We start from the raw sequence: 15,487 nt of genomic DNA, 5'->3' as shown, positions 1-15,487 counted from the left end.
CTTTCAAGTTATATTAAAATCTTAGAAAACTTGTGTCTATCCCCATGAGCTTCCCAGTATTTAGAAACTTTTCTGGAGGCTAAGGCAGGAGGATTACAGGTTCAAGGCCAGCCTCAGCAAGTTTGAAGCCACCCTTGCTGACTTCCTGAAACCCTGTATCAAATAAAAAGAGCAAAAGGACTGGAGATGTAGCTGAGCAGTAAAGAGCCCCTGGGTTCGATCCCCCTTACCAAAAATAAATAAAGGAATTAATAATAAAAAGGTTTTTTTTTTTTTTTTAAAGTTCTCTATATGGTTGGGGATGTGGCATAGCAGTAGAGGGCTTTCCTGGCATGTACAATGCCTGGGATTTGATCTGTAACACTATCCAAAAAACAAAGCAATGTCCTATGTAGTTAAATACGTCAATATTATCTGTGTAACAATGAACTAGTATTTTCTAAATTACTAATGCTTGATATTACACCATCAGATATGGATAAGACCCATTGTGAATGTACAACAGATCAATGGATTTTAATGCTACAGAGTATTTTCATACAGAGAACTTTTCAAAGTTTCAGTTTTTTGTATATATAGCCTCAGATTCTACATTGAACTAATGTTTAAAAAACAACCACATTTTGCATTTTGGTATAAAATTTAAAAGACTGTTCATTCTTGTTTGAAAAAACTATTAAAATCTCCTCTGGGGCTGGGGTACATAGCTTAGAGATGGAGTGCTTGCCCCAGGGAGGCTCTGGGTTCTATCCCCAGCACTACAAACAAAAATTCTTTTTCTTTTGCATATCTGTGGTGCTAGGGGTAGAACCCAAAGCAGGGTCTCCCATGCTAGGCAAACACTCATCACTGAGTTACATCCTCAAACCAAGGCTGGGTTATATTCATGCATTCAAACTAAATGAACATACCACAACACATTAAAAATATTTGAACTGGAGGTGGTGGTGCATACCTATGATCCCAGTGACTATGGTGGCTGAGGCAGGAGAATTGCATTTAATGAGGCCCTAAACAATTTAGTGAGACCCTGTTTCAAAATCAAAAGGACGGGGATGTGGCTCAGTGGTAAAGCTGGTATTTAACCTTGGGTTAAATACCATAAATAAATAAACAAAAATAAAAGTATTTGGAAAAATATGCAAAACAGTGTTGCCTCAGCCTTTCATGTTGCTGGGATTACAAGCATGTTCCATTTCACCCAGCAATGTCATTGTCTTTGTAAACTGATTTTTTTTTTTTTTTTTTTTTGTACCTGGGATTGAACTCAAGGGCCCTTGACCACTGAGCCACATCCCCAGCCCTGTTTTGTGTTTTGTTTTTTTTTTTCAGAATTTTTTTTTTAATATTTATTTTTTTTTTTTAGTTCTCGGCAGACACAACATCTTTGTTGGTATGTGGTGCTGAGGATCGAACCCGTGTCGCACACATGCCAGGCGAGCGTGCTACCGCTTGAGCCACATCCCCAGCCCCTGTTTTGTGTTTTACTTAGAGACAGGATCTCACTGAGTTGCTTAGCACCTCACTTTTGCTGAGGCTGGCTTTGAACTCAGGATCCTCCTGCCTCAACCTCCTGAACTGCTGGGATTACAGGCATGCACCATCACGCCTGGCTTGTAAACTGATTTTTTAAAAATTGAAGTATAATTTAATGTCACAATGGAGTCAAGTGCTTAGACCTTAAAATGTAAAGTGAATATGAGTTTTGCTAAACACAGACCTCTGTGTAACCAGCACTCCAATCAAACTAATTTCATCACCCTAGAAAGTTCTATCCTGCTTTTTTTAATCCCTTACCTTGAGGCAAATACATATTTTCCCCACTTCTAATGGAGATTGACCACAGGGACACTCTATCAGTAAATTACATCCCTAGCCCTCTTAATTTTTAAAAAAAATTGAGACTAGGTCACATTAAGTTGCCTGGGCTGGGTTCAAACTTGCAATTATTTTGTTTCAGGGCCTTGAAAAGCGGGGATTACAAGGTAGTTGGACCTCAGGTACACACCACTATGCCTTGTTCACATTGTGGTTTCTACCCCATAGCTTAATTTTTTTCTTTTATTTTTTTTGTGGGGGGGGGTAGGGTAGGGGGAGTTGAACCCCAGCCTCACACACACTAGGCAAGCACTCTACACTGAGCTACATCTCCAGCCCTTTTTTAAAAAGTTTAAAAAAAAAAAAGTTTTTTGGCAGGATCTTGCATTCCTCAAATTTATAATCTTCCTGTCTCAGCCTTCCAAGTGGACTCAGATTACCAGCTATATCTGCTGGCTAACAGTTACGAATTTTTGAATCTATCCTCCCACAGAAACTGTGGGACAGAGCCCTACCAGGAGATTACATTTCAAAGGAATGTCTCTAAAGTCCTTGAAAAAGATACTTTTAAGTTGTGAGAGATATATATTTATAATTGTAAGCCCTTTTTAGTACTTGCTCTAAGAAGGGAAGGTTGGGGGCCTATGTCAGGTTTTAGCTAGAATGAACAGAAAAATCTGCCTGTTAAGCTTTTTTTCTTGCAGGGATGATAACTTAGGCTGCTAAAAGCAGCCATGCTAGAGTTTGGTCAAGTGCAGGGGTTCTTATGAAGTTCTTAAAGTGCTGAGAGTTTGCAGTTCTTACTTAACAGTGTTTTTAGATTCATATTAATGCCTGTTATCAGTAGTTGATGATTTTTATTGCTGAGTAGTGGTCAAGTGCCCCTGAGTTCAATTCCCAGTACTCTCCCCTCAAAAAAGCACTTAACTTTGTTGAGTAGATAGAAAAAGCTCTGGGCTTCCTCAGTTTTCTTGTTCTTCAAAGGATGATGTTCTTAATAATTAATAATAATAAGCTCTAGTTTTTTTCTTATGGTTTTAGGATCAAGATTAGTAACTTTTAAATGTTTTTACCTTTTTCCCTCAGATTTGGATCATACAGCAGATGTCCAGTGAGTATAGCAGGAGTTTGTTCTTTTGAAATCATGTATCAAAATATGAAGGCTGAATATTTTAATCTGTGTGTTCCTATCTTATTTTTCTACTCTGTTTATTCGTAATAAAAAATGGTGATTTAAAAGCACTCAGTTAGGATGCCATTAAATTGAGGTCATTAGTTTTGTACTTGTCAAGCTGATTTTATTTGACTTTGCTATTGAGGTTTTTTATTTTTTATTTTTTGGTGGAGTGAAATATATTACACAGAGAGCATGAATGTATTTCTTTAGGTTACATGCATGGGGAGATACTCTGGAGGAAGCATTTGAGCAGTGTGCAATGGCCATGTTTGGTTACATGACAGATACTGGGACTGTGGAGCCCCTCCAAACAATAGAAGTAGAAACCCAAGGTAACTAATGCATTCACAGGGAAAAAATTGTTATATAGATATGCAGTGTTTTATATAATCTGAGTGTATTTTCACAATAAGAATAACAAATTGGGCTGGGATGTAGCTCATTGGCAAAATGTCTGCCTTGCATTTGCAAAGCCCTGGGTTCAACTCCCAGTTCCAAAAAAAAAAAAAAAAAAAAACAAAAACTGCTGAGCATGGTGGCGCATGCAAGTAATCCCAGGGACCTAAGAGACTGAGGGGCAGGAGGATTGAAAGTTCAAAGCCTGCCCTAGCAATTTAGTGAGGCCCTAAGCAATTTAGTGAAACCCTGTCTCTAAATATTAAAAAAGGGCTGGGGATGTGACTTGGTGATTACGTGCCCCTGGGTTCAATCCCTAGTACCCGCCCCCTCCATAAAAACCCTAAACAATAAAATAATTAATTATGAGCTCAAATTTCCTCTTTCAGCTAACCTAAGAAATTCATTACACTTTTAAATTGGAACAAGATTTTAGATACCAGAATTATTAAACTCATACTATTATGGTCCTTTTTGATCCTGTGTAGGAGATGACTTACAATCTCTTCTGTTTCACTTTTTGGATGAGTGGCTTTATAAGTTCAGTGCTGATGAATTCTTCATACCCCGGGTAAGCAGGGTTTTTTCTTTTTCTTTCTTTTTTTTTTTTTAATTGAGCAAATGGGTTCTTAGTTCATATTTTAAATTGAACAATTGATTTAAAATAGAACATGTGCCAGGCATGGTAGCACATACCTGTAACCCCAGTTACTTGGGAGGCTGAGGCAGGAGTATCACAAGATGGTTACCAGCCTCAGCAACTTAATGAGATCCTGTCTCAAAATTTTAAAAAATAGAAAGGACTGGGGATATAGCTCAGTAGTAAAGCACTGTTGGGTTCAATCCCAGTGCCAATAAAATTAACAGGGGTGGTGCATTCCTATAATCCCAGATGCTCAGGACACTGAGGCAGGAGGATCTCAAGTTCAAAGCCAACCTCAGCAACTTAGTGAGACCCTGTCTTATAATAAAAAAGGACTGGAGATGTAACTCAGTGGTAAAGTAGCCCTAGGTTTAATCCCCAGTAGCCCCCTCCCCCACCAAAAAAAAAATGAAAACCTGTGATGCAAAACTAATCCATATAGATATTAAAAAGTATTGGGCTGGGGGTGCTGGGGTTGTGGCTCAGAGATAGAGCACTTGCCTAGCATGGATGAGGCACTGGGTTCAATTCTCAGTACCACATAAAGTAAAATAAAGACATTATGTTCCCCTTAACTAAAAAATAATTTTTTTTTTTTTTTTTTTAAGAGTGGGGCTGAGGATATAGCTCAGTTGGTAGAGTGCTTGCTTTGCATGCATAAGGCCCTGGGCTTGATCCCCAGCACCACAAAAAAAAAAAAAAAATTTGATTTATATAAATTATAGACACTTCTTTGTTAACCTCAGTTTGCTTTGGAACATACATTTTGTTCTCATGTTCTTTCTCTCTTTAATACTGGGGATTGAACCCTGCAGTGCTTTATCATTTAGCTACATATCCAGTCTTTTTCATATTTTACTTTGAGATAGGGTCTTCCTGAATTGGTGAGGCAGGCCTCAAATTTGCATTCTTCCTGGCTTAGCCTACCAAATCTCTGGGATTACAGGCATGTGGCACTGTTCCTGAATGTATTTAAATCTCTGATCATGTACTTGTCATTAATAGGATTGTATGATAAGCTTAAACCTAAAGTCTTCATCTGTATTCTGTGTCTCCCAAGTTTAAGCTGTGTTTATGTCTTTACATGTGTTCCTTTTGTTCTATTTGAAGTTTAGCAGCTCTGATACTTTGGTCTAAGTTCAACAATTGCTGCTTTAAGTTTTTCTTAATGTAGAAAAAAAGAAAAGCCATATGGAGATTGCTTGCAGCAGTCAGCCTTTAGAAGGAACACCTCTCCAAATCATTGTTACTTATTATTACATGGCCCTCCCTGCTTCCTTAATTCCTCCATTATCTTCTTTGAAGTCTCCATCCATATTCTACCAACTGAGCCACTCTTTCTACAGAATGCCAAAAGTATTATAAAAATAGACTGATAAAAGGAAAAGGGGAAATAAAAAAGGTTGAGAGTGACTGAAATCTTATATCCTCCTTCTCTCTACCATGTATCTTACAGAGATGTTCTTTTGACTCTTTTTTTTTTTTTTTTTGATGCCGGAGATTGAATTCAGGGCCTCGCAGTTACTAAGTGCATACTCTACTACTGAGCTATACCTTAACCCCTTGAGTCATTTTTTAAATGTCTTTTTGTTGTTGTTGTTGTTGTTGTAGTTTTATTTATTTTTATGTGGTGCTTAGGATCAAACCCAGTGCCTCACCCTTGTACTGGGGTTGTGACTCAGCAAAAAATAGAGCGCTCACCTAGCATGTGCGAGGCCCTGGGTTTGATCCTCAGTACCACATAAAAATAAATAAATAAAATGAAGGTATTGTGTTCCACTACAACTATAAAATAAATATTAAAAAAAAGAATATGATCCTTGTGCCAGGGCAGTGGCATATGCCTATAATCCCAGTGGTTTGGGAGGCTGAGTCAGGAGGATCTCGAGTTCAAAGCCAGCCTCAGCAACAATGAGATGCTAAGTAACTCGGTGAGACCCTATCACTAAATAAAATACAAAATAGGGCTGGGTAAGTGCTCTTAAGTTCAGTCCTCATTACCAGGAGGAAAAAAAAAAAGAATATTGCCCTTGAATATGTTAAGAAAAACCTTATTTCCTTGAAGTGCATTTAGTTTGTTCTGTTTTAATTTTCTTTACTTCAGAGAAGTTGTTTGCCATTATTTTCTAGAAAAAGTAGTAACCTAGACATGTTTTAATAGATAGTTTAGTATAATCTTTTTTTTAATTTAAATCTCTCTTTTCTTTAGGAAGTGAAAGTACTTAATATTGATCAAAGAAATTTTAAATTACGGTCAATTGGGTAAGTTTTAAACTTTTCTAAAAGTAGCAGATCATGAAGGATGTTGGTTATATTCTTCATTGTACTCAGTGGGCAGAAAGACAAATAGAAATGTTAAGTCAGGGGACCACTTAGACTGGGCAGGATGTTGCATATTGAGATTGTGAGAGAGATACCAAGGAGTAAGAACCTCATCTGAACTTTGGAGGATCAGAAATTTGTCAGAATAAAGTTAATTCTGTTTATTAAGCTTGATTCCAAATTTGTTGATTAAGGGGGGAAAAAAGGTGTGAGTGTGTGTATAGCTTGTTTATATATACATATATATGTATATATAAATAAAATTGCTAAATATCACTGCTTAAACCCCCAACTTGGTGGTTGAGAAACACTGACACATCTTTTGACATAGCTCATAACTTCTAGACCCACTCAAATCAGTTTCTTCTATACAAATTATACTTTTCTTCTTTTATTTTCCTTCCAGAGTTTGTAAACAGTCAATTAGGTGACTTTAACTGGACTTGTTTCTTTAGTCACTTAATTATATCTTTTAGATTATCTATATATAGTTTAACATTACCATTTCATATTGAATCTTATTAGTTTCTTTTTATAAAATGAGGTCTTGTATTATCTTCTCCTTTTTCTTTTATCCCTACAACACATTTTATGCTCACACATAAGCATATGTACAGAGATTTTTCTCTATGAAATGGTGGAATATTGCATACATTAAGCTAATTGACTTTTTTTTGAGGGGGGGGTACTAGGGATTGAACAGAGGCGTTTTACCACTGAGCTACATACCCAGCCCTTTTTATTTTTTATTTTGAGACAGGTTCTCACTAAGTTGTTAGGCTGGTCTCGAACTTGCAATCCTCCTGCCTCAGCTTCTTGAGTCTCTGAGATTATAGGTGTGTGCCACTGAGCCTGGCAGGCAAATTGACATTTAACTCTTAACATTATGTTAAAATTACCTTTACTGTTATGATGTTTTCTCAACATCATGTGTGAAAGATATATATTATTCGTAGTAGAAAAAGTAGTAACCTAGGCATGTTCTAGTAGATAGTCTAGTAGAAATATAATGCTGAGTATTTGTATATATTTATGATATCTTCTTAAAAAAAAGTGGTTCAAAATTATTTAGCTAGGAAGTAGTTGAACAGAATTTGAAGATTTGCTTGTTTCTGCTGTACCATGTTGTGATATTTAGCCTCATTAATGTCAAAGGTAATAAGAAAATTCTCTCAAGTTCTAGGAGAGTATCTTTCTAGGGCTTTCTGTATACAGACTATAGATATTTTGGGAAAAGTTATAAAATGCAAATCAAGCTCAGACTAAATTGCAGAATCAAGTATTTTGTGTTTGTGGTACTCAGACCTTCTTTCTCCATGAAAGATATTATTTAATTGGTTCTATAGCTCTAAGTGCAGTGGAAATTTTCAACATGGCACCCTATTATAAAATATTCACTAGTCAGTATTTATTGAGAATCTACCTATAAGCACACTATACTGGGGCTTTTTGGGGATGGGGCAGCTTTCAAGCTTGAGAGCAACAAGTCCTTCCATACCTGTATTTGCTGGCAAATCAAAGTGAAATCTGTTTAGCTTCCCTACCCCTTCCCTCTTCTTTTGGATCTCTACTATCTGAACCATGTTTATAAGGCTTATTTTAAAATATGTAAAGAGAACAAATGTAAAACTTTGGAAATCTTAATCATGTTTTAATTTTACTTCTCAAGGTGGGGAGAAGAATTTTCATTGTCCAAGCACCCTCAGGTATGTTTTAAAGTCTACCATTGAAAACTTTATGCTTCCTTATCATAAAATCTGTAAACGTGACAATAATCTTCAACTAATTCTAATAATTGTTCTGATGTGATAAGGTTTTCTTAAACTTTCTGACCTCTGGATATGTTAAAGCACTGTGATTTTACACATCTGATTAGATGTGTTAGGATTAAGCTTTGGGCTCTGGGGCCAGGTTTGTTACAGAATGTTGTGGGACTTAAAAGTTCATTTGCCTGTTTGAGCAGTAGTTTCTTCTGCAATGAAGGTATAGGACTAGATTGTTCTTAAAGTGCTTTCTACCTCTTATATTTTCCAACCTGTATACACTTACTCTGTAATAGTTAAACCTCTGGGAACAGGAATTGGGAGTTTTTTTTCTGTAAATGTATTAAGATTTGTAGGCCAAACTGGGCATGGTGGTGCACACCTGTAATCCCCCTGGCTCAGGAGGCCAAGACAGGAGGATCGAGAGAGTTGAAAGCCAAGATAGGAGGATCGAGAGAGTTGAAAGCCAGCCTCAGCAATGGCGAGGCGCTAAGCAACTCAGTGAGACCCTGTCGTTAAATAAAATATAAAATAGGTCTGAGGATGTGGCTCAGTGGTTGAGTGCCCCTTCGTTCAAAATTACCAAAAAAAAAAAAAAAGGGATTTGTAGGCCAAGAGCAATGGAAGAGCAACCACTGAACTCTTCTGTTATAGCACTGAAGAAATCATAGAAGATACATAAATGAGTGTATCTGTGTTGCATTAAAACTTTACTTATAGACATTGAAATTTAAATTTCATATCACTTTCTAATGTCATGATTTTTTTTTTTTTTTTTTTTTTTTTGCTGAGGTACTAGGGATTGAACCTAGGAGTGCTTAACCACTGACCCACATCCCCAGCCCTTTTTTGTATTTTAGAGATAAGTTTTCACTGTGTTTCTTAAGGCTTTGCTAACTAAGTTGCCTAGGCTGGCTTTGAATTTATAATCCTCCTACCTCAGCCTCCTGAGTCACTGGGATTATAGGTATGCACCACCAGGTCCAGAATCCTCAGCCCTTTTGATTTTGAGACAGGGTCTCTAAGTTGCATAGGGCCTCACTAAGTTGCTGAGGCTGGCCCACAACTCTGGATCCTTCTGTCTCAGCCTTAAAAGTGGCTGGGATTACAGGCGTGCACCACTGTGACTGGCTTTAATTTAGAGATTTAAAACCGTTGTTATTTTGTGAGATTATACAAAAATACATGGCAGGCCACATTTGACCAATGGGCTGTAGTTTGCTGACCCTTATGTTTAGGCCAAGAAAGCCTAAATTAGTTCCAGATGACTGGAAAATCCTGGTTGCTTCCAGTAACCATGGAATCATTTTTTCAACTGCTGTATGATGAAATGAATTCTGATGAGGAACTTGTGTTATAGTAGCTGTTTCAACAAGGTTGAAAGGAAAGAGAAGCATAAAAAGAAGAGAAACCAAGCAGGTGCAATGGTGCACAGCAACAATCTCAGTAACTTGGGAGGTTGAGGCAGGAGGATCACAAGTTTGAGGCCAGCCTAGGCAATTATAGGGACCTGTTCTAAAATTAAAAAATAAAAATGGTTAGGGTAGCTCAGTGGTAAAGCACCCCTGGGGTTCAATTCCCAGTTCGAGGGAAAAAAAAAAAGAGGGAGAGAGAGAATCCAGTAGAGGAGGGCAGTGAATTAAAAATGTATTTATAATGATAGAAACATCACACTGGATTTTTCCAAAGTAAACTTGAATATTCAGAACATAGCATGACATTTTAAGGAGACCTAAGAGGGGCCAACCATCACATATCCCTTGGGGCCCCTTTTAGAAGGCGAATACTGCCACGAATGGGGTGATAATATGTTCTAGCATGGTAGTTTTGATCTCTAAAGTTATTAGAGTATGCCGAGCGCCATGGTGCATGCCTGTAATCCCAGTGGCTTGGAGGCTGAAACAGAAGGATCATGAGTTCAAAGCCAGCCTCAACTTCAGCAAAAGCAAGGCACTAAACAACTCAATGAGACTCTGTGTCTAAATAAAGTACAAAAATGAGCTGGGGATGTGGCTCAGTGGTGGAGTGCCCCTGAATTCAATGCCTGATACTATCCCCCACCCCCGCCAAAAATACAAAATTTTTAAAAAGGGCTGGGGAATGTTGCTCAGTGGCCAAGTGCCCCTGCATTAAATCATCAATACAAAAAAAAAAAAAAAAAAGAAGAAGAAGAGAATGAATGCTGGAGAAGATGTGAAGTAATTTTCTGAGTGAAGGGGACAAAGGGAACTTAGCAATAAGTGGTCAGTACTGAATGCCTGTTTGAGATTTGCAGATATACACAGAGGGTATTACTAGTCAGCCTGGTATGTGCCGCCTTATGGTAGAAAATGAAATTTGATGTAGGTGGTGATTTCTCCAGGTGCTTATGGCAGAAGAGAAAATGCAAAAGTAATGCCACTCATACCCTATGAAATCTTTGAATTTATTATGTGCTGTTGAGCTAGCAAATGATGGAAGTCAAAGTACATTTTGTGATACACAGAACCATTATAGATTCTTTTTAGAGCTGGAAGAAACTTGAGAGAATATCTAATCTTGTGGTTCTAAACTGGGGCAAGGTGAGGAGAGTATCATATATCAGAATCATGTGAAGAATTTTCACCTGAAAAGCTGTATCTCACTTTCCAGCTAGACTAGAAGAGAAGTACAAAGGTAAAGTGAATATTGGCAGCTGAGGAGAAGACAATACATTGACATTCTAGGGCACAAGTTGGAGAATGGGGGGGTAGTTAGGGACTAGGAGAAATCCTAGCTGAAGAGTGGAAAAGCTTGTGTTCTTTGATTAAACCCATGTTTAAGTGAAAAAATGGATGTCCAGACAGGTCAGTCACCTTTCTTGCCCAAGTGGAATCACAACCTGGAGTGGAGTTCCATCTCCTAACTCTAGGTCAGTACTCTTATTGGATCAGTATATAATATTGTCTTAATTTGATAACTAGTTGTTTTATGTGGGTTTTAAATTTTTCAGAATAGTATTAAATTTTTGACTTTCTGATAGTTGTTGCTGAAATTAATAATTCTGATTCTTTTTTTCCTATTTTTTCTCTAACCCCATCTTCAGGGAACAGAAGTCAAAGCAATAACATATTCAGCAATGCAGGTCTATAATGAAGAGAAGCCAGAAGTTTTTGTGATAATTGACATTTAAGATGCAAAAAAAATGAAAGAAAGAAAAGGAAGGACGGACATACTCCTATGAAGACCTTTTTTTTTTTTTCAGAAATCCTCCTTTTGAGAAGATCAGTGATTTGATCTCTATGGTATCTTGATGAATGGATATTGATACATCAGAAAGTTTTAACTTAAAGTGTGACTTTCAGAAATGGGAAAATCAGAGCATACCCTTGGTCTGTGTTCTCTACATATTCAAACTTTAAAGAATTCTTCAGTGCTTGAGGACATTTATGTTCTCTTTGTTAATTCTCTGTTATGTCAGCAAGTACCCCAGATTCTTCTAATGGAATGAGAGTCGTCCAGGTTGGTCCCAGAAAGAATCACTGGTATAAGTAGCAGTTGGGATGGAATCTAATTTGGAAAAAAGAATAATTTGAGAAAATAACATTTCTATAACTAGAATTGTGCTTTTCATCTAAATTTGTTAAGACACATATTCTGTATGTATGTACCTAAGGCATATCATGTCTTACATTGCTATAGGACAGTTACCCTGTATTCTAGTTGGTTTTAGAAAAGAACTGACCAGAAGATTTCTATAGAAGGAGTCCTGATTTTTTCCTGTTGTACTCTTAATTTTTATTAAGCAGAGATAATGGATGGCACTTATCTATTTTCTCAAAAGAAGAACCTGATAGTAGCTGGGTGCATTGACACACACCTGTAATTTCAGCAACTCGAGAAGCTGAGAATTGCAAATTTGAGGCCAGCCTCAGCAACTTAGGGATACCCTAAGCAACTTAGCAAGACCCTGTCTCAAAGTAAAAAATACAAAGGGCTGAGGATGTGGCTCAGTGGTAAAGTACCCCTGTTTAAAATCCCCAGTACCAAAAAAAAAAAAAGAAGAAGAAGAATCTGATGGTATATCTTGCTTGTCTTTTTTTTTTTTTTTTTTTTGCAGGGGAGGTGTACTGGGGATTTTAGTATTATCCCACCATGCCCAGCTGACACTTTTTATTATTTATTTGTTTATTTGGGGTACTGGGGATTGAACAGGGGTGCTTAACCACTGAGTCACATCCCCAGCCCCCCCCCTTTATATATTTATTTTTTAGTTGTAGGTGGACACAATATCTTTATTTATTTATTTTTTTTTTATGTGGTGCTGAGGATCTAACCCAGTGCCTCACACTTGCTAGGTGAGCACTCTACCACTGAGCCACAACCCCAGGCCCCAAGCCCTTTTCCTTTTTATTTTTTATTTTGAGACATGGTCTCTAAGTTGCTTTGGGCTTCACTAATTTACTGAGGCTGGCTTTGAACTTGTGATCCTCCTGCTTCAGTAGCCCTGCCAACTCTAGTGATTGGGATGACAGGTATATGCCACCTTGCTTGGCTCTTTGCTGTAGAAAGTGCATAAGGGACAGGAGACTGGGGAAACAACTTAATCTGGAGTTTAAAGATTTAACTCAATGGCAAAGTGATTGCCTAGCATGCATAGGGACCTGAGTTTGGTCCTTGGCTTTGAAAAAGAAAAAAAAAAAAAGATCAAATCCAGGGCCTCTGGAATGTTATACAAACACTCTAACTCTGAACTATGTCCCCAGCTCTTCTCTGAATTTTTTTTTTTTTCTTCTTCTTCTTTATAGTACTGGGGATTGAGGGACATTGAGCTATGCCCTTTTCTTTTTTCTTTTTTTCTTTTTTGATACCAGGGATTGAACTCAGGGGTACTTGACCACTGAGCCACATCTCCAGCCCTGTTTTATATTTTACTTAGAGACAAGGTCTCACTGAGTTGCTTAGTGCCTTGCCATTGCTGAAGCTGGCTTTTGGACTTTTGATCCTCCTGTCTCAGCCTCTAGAGCCTCTGGGATTACAGGCGTGTGCCACCACTCCCAGCAGCCCTTTTTTATTCTTTATTTTGAGATAGGGTCTCAGTAAGTTGCTAAGGCTAGCCTCAAATTTGTGATCCTCCTGTCTCAGCCTCCAGAGATGCTGGTATTATAAGAGTTTGCCACCACTCTGGGCTCTTATCTAAACTTTTTTTTTTTTTAGTCGTAGATGGACACGGTACCTTTATCTAATAATTTATTTTTATGTGGTGCTGAGGATCGAACCCTGTGCTTCACACATTTGAGGCAAAGCGCTGTGCCACTGAGCTACAGCTCCAGCCCTTATCTGAACTTTTTAAAGTAGATTATTTGCAAGTTGATTTACAACTTTATAGTTTCTGTGGTATTCTCTCAGACCATAAGATTGCCACCTGGTGGTGCCAAATGTCAATATAGGGTGCTGAACTTGAACTCAAAGGAAGGGATTATCTATGTGCTTTCTAAATGTTCTCTAAGCCTTGTATTTTTTCCTCTGGATGTATAACAAAGTAGGGCTCATGAAGATGAGGCCAAGAGTCAGAGATTTGAAAAGCAGCTCTTCAAATGAATGTGTAACAGGATCACTAGGGTAGTGTTTTTTTGTTTGTTTGTTTGTTTTTGGTATTGGGGGTTAAACTCAGGGGCACTTTACCACTGAGCCACATCCTCAGCCCTATTTTGTATTTTATTTATCACTGAGTTGCTTAGCCCCTCATCATTGCTAAGGCTGTCTTTGAACTCATAATTCTCCTGCCTCAGCCTCCTAAACCGCTGGGATTACAGCGTCACCTCACCCGGATGGGTATTATTTCTTAACCTTCTTTGTACTCAGACATATTTTGTCAGTCTGAAGTGTAACTCTCAAAACAGGAAAAAGATAGAAGACTCCATACCTTTTCTTAGGGCAGTTTTTCAGACACTGAGATGGGCCCCTTTTTACTGTGGACCCCTTTTCATAATATCACCTGATTGAGGCTTGAGACAATGATCAATGATATATGAAGGCAATGAAAATCAAATTCAGAATAAGAAAAACTCAGGAGTGTGACTGTGGTAAAACCAGGTGGGATGTAGTCTTGCCTAGAAAAAAAGTTGAGTTAGCCATCTCTCTCACCAGTGCTATGTAACAAAATTCATTAAGAACAAGTCAGGACAGGTGCGATGGTGCACATATATAATGGCTCAGGAGGCCAAGTTGGGAGGATCACAAGTTTAAAGCCCTAAGAAGTTCAGTAAGATCCTGTCTCAAAAAAATATATAAATCAGACCCAGGATGTAGCTCAGTGGTTAAGCGCTCCTGGGTTCAATTCCCTATACCAGAAGGGGGGAAAAAAAAAGGCACAGAGGCACACACTTATAATTTCACCTGTTTGGGAATGTGGGGGAGGAGGGTAGCTAGTTCAAGGCCAGCCTGGGCAACTCAGACTGAAATATAAAAAATAGCTCAGTTGGAAGCATACCAGCTTAACATGGGTAAAACCCAGTAAAAATCAAAATGAAATGGGAAATACTGTAAGTCTTTATCAAGGAAAAGAATTTAGGAAGACATATATTTTTCTACTTAGTGCTTAGAACAAACTATACTTTTTTTTCCCTTTCTTTTGTTGGGGGGAGGGGACAGGACAGTCTCCTTTCTAATGTCCTGTCCTATCCCCTGCCCAGTTTCTGCAGGCATTCTGAGGTAGTAGGTGGGCTTTAAATAGCATTCAGAAGTACATTTTTTTGTAATGACAATTTTCTAGACAAAGACAGTTGCCTTTAGTTCCTATAACATGGGTTTTCTAGCTCCAGTGGTCTCGCCTGTCCATAAGATTGTATTATCTTGGGCTGGGGATGTGGCTCAAGCGGTAGCGCGCTCGCCTGGCATGCGTGTGGCCCGGGTTCGATCCTCAGCACCACATACCAACAAAGATGTTGTGTCCACCGAGAACTAAAATAAATAAATAAATAAATATTAAAAATTCTCTCTCTCCCCTCTCTCACTCTCTCTTTAAAAAAAAAAAAAGATTGTATTATCTCTTTTTCTTTTCAGATTGCATTATTCTTTCTTTGATCTTTTTTTTTTTTTTTTTTTAAATACTGGGGATGGATCTCGAGGCCTTAGACATGGCTGACAAATGCCCTACTACTGAGGAATACCATCAGTTCTTTTTCTTTCTTTCCTTTTGCATTCTTGGGAATTGAACGCAGGGTTTTAGGCTAGACCAAATTTTTTCCCACTGAGCTATACCTGCCAGCCCCTAATTTTATTCTTTCAAATGTCTTTGTGTATCAGGGTGCAGCTGTTTGCCTCAGATGGAAATCAAAAGATTACTGTTATGAATTTAGAGTGGATTGTCTTTGAAAGTCAATAAACTTTCTCCTTTTTGAGTGTGTA

At 38.0% G+C, this 15,487-nt stretch overlaps 1 protein-coding gene across 7 annotated transcripts in view; it reads left to right on the top strand.

The window, feature by feature from the left end:
- Positions 1-15,487, top strand: part of Zbtb8os (zinc finger and BTB domain containing 8 opposite strand) — a 19,687-nt gene extending 4,200 nt beyond the window's left edge. For 3 of the 7 annotated variants that reach the window (XM_013363697.4, XM_013363699.4, XM_005317758.5), the window contains exons 2-7: positions 2,905-2,929; positions 3,206-3,327; positions 3,880-3,962; positions 6,244-6,296; positions 8,026-8,062; positions 11,184-15,487. In XM_013363697.4, the coding sequence (XP_013219151.1) occupies positions 3,255-3,327; positions 3,880-3,962; positions 6,244-6,296; positions 8,026-8,062; positions 11,184-11,270 (333 nt within the window). In that variant the 5' untranslated portion in view covers positions 2,905-2,929; positions 3,206-3,254 and the 3' untranslated portion in view covers positions 11,271-15,487. Of the gene's footprint in view, positions 1-2,904; positions 2,930-3,205; positions 3,328-3,879; positions 3,963-6,243; positions 6,297-8,025; positions 8,063-10,940; positions 11,010-11,183 lie in introns of all 7 variants that reach the window. The other 4 variants (XM_078025854.1, XM_078025855.1, XM_040288316.2 and 1 more) reach the window with 4 other exon arrangements.

Source organism: Ictidomys tridecemlineatus, chromosome 11, assembly GCF_052094955.1.
Source record: "Ictidomys tridecemlineatus isolate mIctTri1 chromosome 11, mIctTri1.hap1, whole genome shotgun sequence".
Classification (NCBI taxonomy): domain Eukaryota; kingdom Metazoa; phylum Chordata; class Mammalia; order Rodentia; family Sciuridae; genus Ictidomys; species Ictidomys tridecemlineatus.
The sequence above is the reverse complement of the archived record's forward strand: the minus strand, read 5'-3'. Positions and strand labels throughout refer to the sequence as shown.